The 12,287-nt window shown below is 42.8% G+C and overlaps 1 protein-coding gene across 1 annotated transcript in view; it reads left to right on the forward strand.

Moving 5' to 3' along the window:
• MAP3K13 (mitogen-activated protein kinase kinase kinase 13) overlaps positions 1-12,287 on the forward strand; it is a 112,256-nt gene that overhangs the window by 41,670 nt on the left and 58,299 nt on the right. Inside the window, exon 2 of the mRNA XM_075317595.1 lies at positions 10,368-10,925. Coding sequence (XP_075173710.1) covers positions 10,448-10,925 — 478 coding nt within the window. The 5' untranslated portion in view covers positions 10,368-10,447. The remainder of the gene's footprint in view (positions 1-10,367; positions 10,926-12,287) is intronic.

Consider the following 12,287-nt stretch of genomic DNA (forward strand, 5'->3'; position numbering starts at 1 on the left):
TACACAGCCCATAAAATTTGCAGAACCCCTCGTTAAAAGCCCAACATATTCCGGGACGGCGGACGGCCACTTGACCTGTATGTTGGTTCCCGTGTCCAGCGGCCGAACCTGGAAAGGGCTGAAAGGTTTTTTGCGCCATCATCAGCCTCAGCCATGAATCCGTGGCTTTTACACCCCAACCTAAGTGCGGCTGAATATCCAAGCGCCGGCGGAAATCCTCATCGTATTTCCACCAAGCTGAACCACCATGTGACTTATATGAATTGTAGATAACATCCATATAAATAAAGAGTTCTGAACACCGTTCCGGATGACGTTGGCCCATAACACAACCCATTACTAAGAAAGCCTGTAACCAATTGTTTATAGTCTTAGCGACCTTAGGTTTACGATCGTAAGACTTCTCCCCGAAACGCCGTTCTCTATCTACCGCATTCTGTTCGGTAGATATAAAAGACCAACTGTCCACATATTTAGTAGCCCATATAGCTTCTTTTACTTGTTCGTCCAAATGGGCTCCCAATGGAGGGACTCCACAAAATAAGCCCTCTTTATATAAATCCGGGCGTAAAGGGGTGGGCAATGGAGGGACTTAGGATTTATAAAAACTTTATGACCGGAAGGCTCTATACTCCCCATCCCCTGTGACGAACCACCTTTCCATACACCCACATAAGCGTACTCACCATGTGGCGATGTCATTGAAACCAGCTCTTGCAAAGGTTCGCTCTGTGTTGGAGGTTGGGCGACCGTCCTGACCGATTGCTCCCTTGTTGATCTTCTGCTGATCCTTGACTCAGCTAGTGAATCTTCCGAAGAAGAGGGAGAACGCCAGCGCGACGATCTTGATCGTCTACTACGCCGTCTGGATCTCGACCTCCTATTATGTCTACTATGCCGACGATGCCCGTAATGCCCTGAATGACGATGCCCGTACCGTTCACTTGATGATGAGGATGACGAGAAATCATGGCGGCTGCCTGCACCGTGTGACATAGCACCGGCCAGGGTTCCTGCGCATGACCGCTGCGACTGCCGTTCTGTACTATGAACCGCCGCTGCTGCGACCTGCTGTACCCCGCTCTGTACCATTAAAGATGGGTTAAATATTTCCCCTAATGCTTGAGGAGCCGGTTGAACAAGTACCTGGGCATGGGTATTATTGCCCTGAGGCACCGTCGCAGACCCTACAGGGGCGGGAAGCATAGGCAGAGTGGCCTGAGATATAGGGGGAGTTACAATTCCAGGAACCCACTCTGTTTGCTGGCTTGCTGCATATTGTAATATGGTAGGGGTCCTCCCACCCCCTCTCCCTACCTCCCTCTGAGATTCTGTCATAGTGCCTCGGCTATCTCTCCTTGGCGCAGGGTCACCAGTGGATTCTGAGGAACCCTGACTCACACTCTGGTTATTTCCCATTATGGGTCTCCCCAGGTCAGTGTATGTGGGAACAATAACTAAATTACCCTGCTGAGCGTTTATACCCTCCCTTAAATTGCAACTACCAGTGATGGGAGCCAAAAATTCCAAACTCGGCTGCACTTGAATAGCCCCTTCTGAGGTGAAACAGCGCCCAGACTCGATAAAACCCCTGTCCCCCTGAATGACTGGCCTGTGTTGATAAACTCCCACTGGGATTCCCACAGCTGCAGTGGTTACCTCAGAGACCCGAGTGGGCGTGGCTTCCTGGACAGAGCCTGAGGTAAATTTCCTCCCAGTCTTTTTTGACTGTAAATGTGGGCTCAAACGCACCGGAGGGCGGGCAATCCTTTTAGATCTCCGCCCCCTGGTCTTTGTTGTTTGAACCTCGGCAGGAACGGAGTCACCCGCGGCTAAAAGCGGCGTGAGCCAGTTGCTCCCTTCCCTGCCGATACGCTCTCTTACCGCTTCCTGAAGCGGGTCCATCGTTCCGGCTGACCAGACAGGTCCGGGTCCTTCAGAGAGAGGCCGCCCCCGGGACGTGCTGAGGTATATATACTACAGGGGGCGGGGCCAGTGACATCACCTGCGCATCACTGCATAACTAATGAGATGTTTCCTTCTTAAAGGGGACATCACTTTATTGACCATATTAGGGCCGGCAGTCAGGGGGCAGCATCACAAACATGGCTGCGATGCCCCACAAAATGTCAACACTGAAGTGTAATAATAAGTGATGGGCGGACCCAGTTGGACACCGGGTATCTGTCCCCTATCACTAATCCCGAGTCCCCTATCACTATTTAATAACAATCATATTTCGTAGGTGATGTCATTGTAAGCGAAACATCTGCAGTAACAAGGGTCAATATGTAATAATATGGATACAAAAGTGCAACACCACAACTATGTCATAGATGTGCTGTTATTACGGGTCATATATGATCTCTAGATACCAGTGGTCTCCATGGAGCGAGTCGATTACTGTATAGCTTTACAGCAGCTGTGACAAAGTATAATGATTCTAGAGATGTTTTCAGTTACCAATTATCCTATCAAGTAATAACCTGCATGCTATTTCTGTAGGTGCATCCAATAGATCGGTAAATTTACTATATTTGGGACAGAAGAACATGGATGCCAGCTTGTTAGCCTAGCTTCAACACTTAGCCAGTGACTATGGCATTTAAAGGTAGCACGAAAAAACACCTAAAAATGTCACAGATGTAAAAAAAAGTTATAATAAATTTGATTGAAACATAATGAATCTGGAAGATAGTTACTTTACTGATCAGTGTTAGCCCTTTAAATTTAAAGACATTACTCTTGTATCCCTACTATAGACTGATCACATGTAGATCTGTATCCTTGAAGGACAGGGCGATTCAGGAGTGTGAGGCAGGTTGGCATGCTATAATATGGGTACAGTCATTGCTGGCAGTATTAATAGATACTGTATTTTTCGTTTTATGAGACGCACTGGATTATAAGATGCACCCCAAATCTAGAGGAGGAAAATAGTAAAAAAATAATTTTTAACATTAAAATGAGGGTCCATCTTATAATCCTAGTGCGTTTTAATCTTAATGCTCACCGAGGTGAGCGACAGTGGTGAGGCGGCTCAGGAAGGTCACAGGAGGTAGGGCCAGCGATGCTGCGGGCTCAGAGGAGGGGGTGTTGTGGCTCAGGAGGGTCGGCGATACTGCAGACTCGGCGGTGTCACGGCGGAGGGTGCCATTGATCTGCCGGCGGGCTGCAGGGGTGTCACTGCAGTGGAGCGACTCAGGAGGGTCACAGGACGGGGTTTCTCGGCGGCATCTGCCATTGATCTGACTGCGGGTTCCATTGAATCTCCGGTTGATAAGATGGACTTCAAGAAAATTGGCGTGGACGTGGCGTATGCGCAGATACAACTCTGCGGCCATTTTCTTGAAGTCCATCACGTCAATCTGCGCACACGCTGCCTCCGTGGCCATTTTCTTGAAGTCCATTCTGCCAACCGTGGACGATTCAGTGGAGCCGCAGTCAATTGATTCAATCTGACAAAGCTCATGCAAAACTTCAGAGACCATAGGAGGGGGGCCTATTTGAAACCTTGGTCTGACACCAATAGAGCTTGTCATGCCACTGTTTGACATTGGTATTAGACACTAATTTCACTACATTGCTATCATTTTTCCATTGAAAACAATGTGAGTGGTATAGAAGATTTATAGAAAAAAAGGAAAATAAACAAGTGTATTATTAGCTCTAATATGATGCTGAAGATCAATTCTGTAAAAGTCCCTTGTGCAGGTTTATTTGTTGTGAAGATCTGTGAAACTGCTTTGTTATGGAGCTCATAGGTCGGCAGAAACTGACTTCAAGCAATACAATAACTTTCGGAGAAGAAGCATTTCCCGGTTTTTACTTCTGTGTTTACCTGCTGCCCAGGTGATCTGTTGTGTTTGTGTACATTATAGAACACCTTCTTTATTCATGCCGGATACAGACATGGCACACGCAGAGAAATACTAAATATTAATAAGTGCCAGGCAATACCTGCAGTATGATGCCAGAAACTGCTTTAAAACAGGAGAATACAGAAAAATCAGCTAGAAAGGGTTAGCATGGGAGGAAGGTATGCAGGAACGCAACAGAGTTTCATTGTTATAGGGATGAAACACCATAACGTATAATATTCATTTACTTTTAACGCTGATTATAAAGCAATACATACTTTGTAAGTAAATGTTGAAATGCTTTACTACAAAGTATGGTGTTCAGAGTATGTAGCAATGTGCTGGTTCACCTAACAAACCGAGAGCTGGTGGACACAAGAGCTGTCTCTCTTCTAGCCAGCTATCTGCATAGGGATTCTAGTGCCTATCCAGAGAAGGACAATATATGCGTCCTCTGTAGTCCAATAGCTCATCATAATGCACTATTCCACTAGTTTGGGATGTATGCTGTCTACTTCTTGGGCGTTTGTATAGTTGCGCAGGTTGCACCAATGGCAACCTTGGCTTTCTGCCCTTGTTGTCGCATAGTGATATTTATTTATTTTACTCACAACACCATTAATTTTACAGACTTCCCATTTGGGCTCACAATCTAAATGCCCTATAAGCATGTCTTTGGAGTGTTGGAGGAAACCAACACAGGAACAGGTAGGACATACAAAACGTCTTGCAGATGTTGTCCTTGGTGGGATTTCAACCCAGGACCCCAGCCCTGCAAAGCAACAGTGCTAACCACTGAGCTGTCGTGCTTACCACTGAGCCACGTGCTAACCACTGAACCACCATGCTAACCACTGTGCTTACGACTGAGCCACGTGCTCCCTTATATAGCTGAAAATGCTCTTTTTGCAGAAGTAAACTGTCAGCAGTCAAAGTCAGAAGTAGACCAGAGCCTGCCCCACAACATCACTGACATGGACTCATGGAAGCAATAAAAATATTACATTACTAAAAAAATATATCTTAGGTAATTTCTTGTCCTAGAAATACTGTAAATTACTTTAACACAGTTATTAACCAGGGTTTTTAAAAAATAATGAATGATTCATGGTAGCGCTCGTTTATCCGTCTCTTTTTATAGGATAACTAAATATTTACCGCTTGAAGGAATTTCACATTTTCCACTGTTGACCTGAAAACTCTTCAGCAGAATCAGGCTATCTTTTCGCATTCTGTAGATTAACTACTGAAAAACTATAGGCAGGGCCGTAATTAGCGGTATACAACCTGTGCCATTAAACAGGGTGCATCACCTGTTATTTTCATGGGGGTACCACTGGCTAATATGACCTCTGGAGATTGCACCACTAAACACATACTTGGTGCCCAAACTAGTGGAAAGGACAGCTGTATGTGATGTAGCATCAGCCCTAGTTTATTAATGGACAGTGTTTATTTAGATAACATTCTGTTGGTGATATTTGGATGTTCTAGAGCAGGAGACCCCCAACCTGTGTATCGGGAGCCACATGTAGCTCACAGCAATGATATGGGGCTGTCGGCTATATTCCAACCTGGTGCATAAGTAAAAGGTCTAGAAAACAGCCATGAAGAGCAAGTCTCCAGTTGGTGATTCTTGTGAGTAGCCCCACACAGAAGAGCAGATCTGAATGGAGGTGGGGTAGGAACCCATGGATCTTGAAATACTGCCTTGGTGTGATTTCTGTGGAAAAGCTTTGGCTGCCACTTTACCGTTAATGGGGGCTCGGGGTGTCACTAATGGGAGGGAGCAGGAGATGGATGTGGCTTGTGACCCTCTGTTAGATCTGAATGTGGCTGACGACCCTCTTTCAGAGCTGAATGTGGCTTTCAAGATCAAAATTGTTGGGGACCTCTGTTGTAGAGTATGGTTTTGTACAGTGTATGATGGTACTATTAGACCACTGAATCCCTGGCAAACACAGATGGACGAGGGCACATGTACAAGAACAGTATATGGGCCCTTTATAGTCCAATAGCTCATCATAGTGCACAATTCCACCTGCTTGGGAGGCGGTAGTGGCCACCTTACCTCTTGGGCCTCTGTGCGGCTGCACAGGTTACGCCAATGGTATCTCTGTCCATGCACTGAATAGTTCACAATAAAGGGGTTATTTGAAACAGCCAATCTAAGGCTAGCCCTGACTACAGGCTGCCATTTTTGGACACTAGCATCTGTCAAGTTAATTTTCAACTTACTGGATACCATTGATTTTCCCAAGTTGAGGAAGTATCAGAGATGTCTGAGAGCCACTGCTCTCCGTATAGAACAACATTGCCTACTGACAACTTTAGCTTTTCTGTAGTCACCTTTACTGATATACTCAAGTATGAAGAGTATCAAAAATATTAAGGAAACATAATTGACTAAATGGACCTAAAAAGGTGGTATCCTACAGAACTGTCCTACCTTTTCAGACACATCAATCACTTCACTATTGGGCCATACAAATGAATGGAGAATGCCCTAATACTTTTATACTGTGGTATAGGCACATATAGAATATATTTGAAAAATCTACCATAACGTGCAGCTAAATGATTAATTTGTAATAAATGGCATAAGCAGTAATTTTTCCACATGGGCAGAAAGCATTGCCTTTATTTGTACAGCCTGTAATGTTTTCTCAGCACACAAGAGCGCGATACCATGAAACCTGGGTTGTACTTTGACTCCCTCCATGTGATAGGAGTCCTGGTCTCTTCACACTACCCGGTCCCTGTCACATGCTGTTTGATTTGGCCGTCCTACAAGATGTTCAAGTGTACAGATATTTACACAGAATGGCTCTCCTGATCAGACAGTACACGCCAGCGCCGCTCTAATTTGCGTGAAAAACAGTAAAGCAAACAGATCAAGAGTCTTACTCTATAAAATCAAGGCTAAAATGATAGATCCCAACTGACCTCGTATGTGATATTGTCTGAAATTATGTTTGACTGCTTCTTAGTTTTCTCTGGTTCTGACAATATTAGGTGACAACTAATTACATATCTCAGAGGCCGTCATCCAGATGTCCACGTTTCTGTATAACAAATGGGATACATGTGGTGTAGTTATACAATGATACAGGAGAGAGAAGGGACCCAAAGGAAAGATAAAATAGCATTGTTTCTTGTGCTGCTCATTAAAGTCCACTCATCCTCCAGATACGGGGGGTCTCTGGGGCTTTTTAACCTTAATTTCCCTATTAATAATTCCTCTATCCTTATAAGTGCACTCCTTGTTGAGATTGGAACCATTGGCCAGATATTACCACCCACTGTGATAAGTGATTAGACCAACCTGGACTCTCTAGGTGCCCACAGCAGTAGGGGCACCAGCACCGTCTGGCCAGTGTATATGCAACCCTCAGTTTTTTTCTCTGGTTTGCATATCCTTAACCATTTAGCAACATATGTTCTCTGTATATAGGGCTGCAAACAAGGGTTTCACACAATAGTCTATAGGTGTAGCATCTGAGCCTGGATCATTCACACCAGGTGTCAACTGTATATTAACTCTGCTTCCAATGGAAGGGATTGGAGAGAACTCCAATCCCAACAAAGTGATTGATTAGCTACTCAAATTAGTAGGAACTCTGGGATCTAAGTAGCACACGCGTGGGGTGTTATAGCAGCTAGGTGCACTAGGCGAACAAATCCTTCCATGTCTACCATGGTACTACTATTAGTCCCTATACCGGAAGGACCTACCGTAATAGGTGTCACGAGTGTGCCATGGGTGACAGTCATGTGGTTTCTGGCAATAGAAGGTCACAGCGTTTGGCTGCAGAAATTTGCTCCCTGACTTTCTATTCTTCCTGTTGTTAGAATTCATTGTACTACATAGCTTTCCTGCTGGGTTTTCATCCCTTCCCCTTTAGGACCCAGCAGAGTTCTACTTCCATCCAGCTGCTGATTATCAGTATTCCCCTTGTGCTTAAATATTACCTGGACTTGAGCTGGTGATATGATTCATTCATTCAAGCTCTGGTTGCAAGCAGATGGCTTGTACTCATCTGTAGTATCGTTGCTGAATCTTTCTTGAACTTCTACCGGAGTGATCTCTGGATAAGTAGTTCATGCATTTTTACCCTGTGTGTCCTCCTTGTGTCTTCTATAGTGTTTAGTGGGGTTGAAAAAGAGCTCATCCCACCCGTTCCCTATTTAGGGCCCATCACTAGGGATACCAAGGGTCAGGTATCCGGCTCGGCACAATGATGCGGAACCTATCTAGGGTGGTGAGTTTCCCCAGGGATCAGCAGTAGGTTTGGTCAGGGGTCACCATCTCCCCCTTCCCTAGACACAGGGTTTCTCTTCCCTATCGCCGTTCCCTTGATACTTCCCTGTACCTAGTGTGAGAGTAGGCAGCTTACCGACATACTACACTGAAATACAAAAATGATCCCAATGTAAGATTTGAGTGATGTTAAAAAATGTTTACAAATAAAAAAACACAAAGAAAACTTATTTACCATCGCTTTAATATTTTTATAAATGTAGCAAAAAAAGGAAAGCTCACATAGTATAAATCTATCACACTATTGAATTGAAATGGTGAACACTGGAAAAAATTTAAAAGATTCTTAGATTGTGAGCCCCACTGGGGACAGTGATGCCAATGTATGTAAAGCGCTGTGGAATTAATAGCGCTATATAAATGAATAAATATTATTATTTATTCCACCCTCCGAAAATGGACTAAACAGTTGGATGTACCCAAAACTTGTACCATTGTTTCCTCAGAGGTTAACACTGGTTAGAGTGATGTGCTGTCATTGTGAGAGCAGGGAGATCACTTGTAGCAATTACATTAGTTGTCGTCTAGATTTTCTTGAAATGGTCATCATTAAGAGAGAGAATCAATTTGACCTAGTCACAAACAATCATATATTCATTTATGATACATGTAGCAACCTCTTCCTGCATTGTGTGCTATTCTTTATTATTTTAGTCAGTGATTTTTATCCTTTTTTCTGAAGCTGCTTTTATAATATGCATTTACAAAACTTTTAAAGACACGGCTAAAAGCTTAAAAATGTCAGAGCACAGAGCGCGGCCGCTGGACTGCAGGGTATGTCATTAAGCAGGGTTGTCTCCGCATTCCCGTAAACCTGCAGAACATCTCTAATGAACTTCGAGTTGAATGGGTTTATTCCACCCAAGGACAGGCTGTGGTAGGCAGCTGTCACCAGAGGTTCTGCTCCGATACAGTCACGCTCTGTTAATTCCTGTACACTGCATTATGGGTAATTGAATGTGAGCGCTGCACAGGGCATGGGCAGAATTTGCATGCTAAAGCGGACACCACCTATAGTCATATCACTTATTTACTTAACTAATTGGCTTTTCTGTCTGTAGCTAAAATTTAACATCACTGTAATCAAGCTCTTCTTTAAATTAACCCTTTACAACTCTAGAGGGGAAGTACATACAGTGAAAGAAATAAGTATATGATCCCTTGCTGATTTTGTAAGTTTGCCAACTGACAGACATGAACAGTCTATAATTTTAACAGTGAGAGATAGAATATCAAAAATAAAATCCAGAAAATCACATTATATACATTATAGAAATGTATTTGCATTTTGCAGAGAGAAATAAGTATTTGATGCCTCTGGCAAACAAGACTTAATACTTGGTGGCAAAACCCTTGTTGGCAAGCACAGCAGTCAGACGTTTTTTGTAGTTGATGATGAGGTTTGCGCACATGTCAGGAGGAATTTTGTCCACTCCTCTTTGCAGATCATCACTAAATCTTTAAGATTTTGAGGCTGATGCTTGGACACTCAATGCTTCAGCTCCCTCCATATGTTTTCTATGGGATTAAGGTCTGGAGACTGGCTAGGCCACTCCATTACCTTATTGTGCTTCTTTTTGAGCCACTCCTTTGTTGCCTTGGTGACAATTTCAGACAGCTGTCTTTAATGTAGGTAACGAGTTGATTAGGAGCGTCTAAATGGTCTGTAGGAGCCAGAACTCTTAATGGTTGGTAGGGTATCAAATACTTATTTCTCTCTGCAAAATGCAAATAAACTTATATGATTTATACAATGCAATTTATGGAATTTATTTTGGATATTCTATCTCTCACTGTTAAAATAAACCTACTCTTAAAATTCTAGACTGTTCATATCTTTGTCAGTGGACAAACCTACAAAATCAGAAAGGGATCAAATAATGATTTCCTTCACTGTATAACAGAAGGGTCACTTACATCACTGTGTAGTTAAAAATGGTCAATAAGAAACCAATAGCATTTTTAGCATAATCCATGTGTCCACATGACTGATACCCTACAGAATTCTCTCCAGTTGAGATGGAACAAACCATTGAGGTGCCCTACAACAAACAGGTCATCAATACTGTTGTACTGTATGTGCAGTCGAGACTGATGAGCCTCATGGAGTTGAAGGGGGAGAGGGTGATGTGTGATATAATTTGGAATATATGTTTACCATGTTTTTATTTTTTTGTTCTTTATAGGTCAATGTGAATTGCTTCCAGTTCCCAAGTTAGGCTGAACAAACCACCTCAAGATCTGGCGTCTTGGGGTTGGATGCCCTATGCACATCGATGGTACCATGGCCAGTCCACACGAACCATTGAGTTGGTCGTCTTCTCCAAATCTTATTGTTGATACGATACGGGAAGATAAGGAGTACATAGTGGAATATGGTGATCACACCACATCTGGTCACCATCAATCTCAGGAGACTCTGGAGAAGTGTGATAACTTAGAAAATGCCAACAGCCCCGTCACTGCAGCTGTCCTGACTTCCATCAGTGAGGACTCAAGGGATCAGTTTGAGAACAGTGTTTTGCAACTGAGAGACCAAGACGAAGTGGAGAACATAGCACCACAGGGCAGCAGTCACTCAGGCGATGGAGGTAGTAATAGTGGTACTGAAGACATCAAAATACATTTTAGTCGCTCTGGGAGTGGAAATGGAGGATTCTTGGAAGGACTTTTTGGCTGTCTGCGGCCTGTATGGAATATGATAGGCAAGGCTTATTCTACGGATTATAAATTGCAACAGCAAGGTAAGAAAACCTATATGCTCAACTTATAAGGGTATGTTCACACGACTCCTTTTTCAGGCGGAATTCGGATGGCACTACTGAGAAAGCACTCAATAAATGATTAAAACAATGAAGCATATGCACCACAATGTCAAAACAACATGCTGTGCACAAGTTCAGTATTTTTTTAATTTCTTTTAACAGCTACAAAATCCATAAAGCATCTAAAATATATGACAGGTCCATTCTTCTGGCCACTTTGGAAGTCGCAGTTATACTTTGTGTAAAAGTAAAAAAAAATACTTTGGCCGTAAAGCAAATACGATTGAAAAGACGACTAAGAAGACGCTTCGGTAAAAACACTACTAACTTCTGCTTCAAAAACTATGCAGATACAATATGTAGTAAATACTGTGTGTGTGTGTGTGTGTGTGTGTATATGTGTATGTCATATTATATATATATATATATATATATTTATATAAAAAATATATTCACACTCACACACATACACACACCCACATATACACACATGCGCAGCGGTTGAAATAATAGGGCCAATATTTAATGTGTCAGGTAGGGGCTTTACGATACCGTGGTATGCATAGGTATGAGAAATAAGTATTATACACATCACCAATTTTCTAAGTAAATTTATGTCTAAGGTGCCATTCAGACTAATTTCTCACCAGATATTAGTAACAACCCATCCAATCCACACCATCAAAGAAATCAAACCACAGATGTCCATAAATTTAGTGATGTGCAATAATGAGAAATGACACATGGAAAAAGTATTAAACACACATACTGAAATGTATTTAGATGATTTAATATTTTATTCAAAATCCTTTGTTGGTGATAACAGCTTCAAGACGCCTCCTGTATGGAGAAACTTGTCTCATGCATTGCTCAGGTGTGATTTTGTTCCATTCTTCCACACAAACACACTTCAAATCCTGAAGATACTTTGTTCTCCTTCTATAAATTCTATGCTTTAGTTCCTTCCATAAATCTTCTATTGGATTCAGGTCAGGTGATTGGCTCGCCCATTCTAGCAGCTTTATTTTCTTTCTCTGAAACCAATTGAGGGTTTCCTTGGCTGTGTGTTTGGGATCATGGTTTTGTTGAAATAATGTCGTTGTCGTCATCGTCGTACATTTGTCCACTTGTCCTTCCATCAGTCATATGAAGTCTGTCAGTGTTGTATGCTGAAAAATAGCCCCACACCACGATATTCCCACCTCCAAACTTTACTGTTGGTATGGTGTGTTTTTGGGATAATATGCAGTGCATTTTGGCCTCCAAACATGGGGTGTATTATGGCATCCAGAGAGTTCAATTTTTGCCTCATTTGACCAGACTATATTCTCCCAGTATTTC

This window comes from Anomaloglossus baeobatrachus, chromosome 7, assembly GCF_048569485.1.
Source record: "Anomaloglossus baeobatrachus isolate aAnoBae1 chromosome 7, aAnoBae1.hap1, whole genome shotgun sequence".
Taxonomy (NCBI): domain Eukaryota; kingdom Metazoa; phylum Chordata; class Amphibia; order Anura; family Aromobatidae; genus Anomaloglossus; species Anomaloglossus baeobatrachus.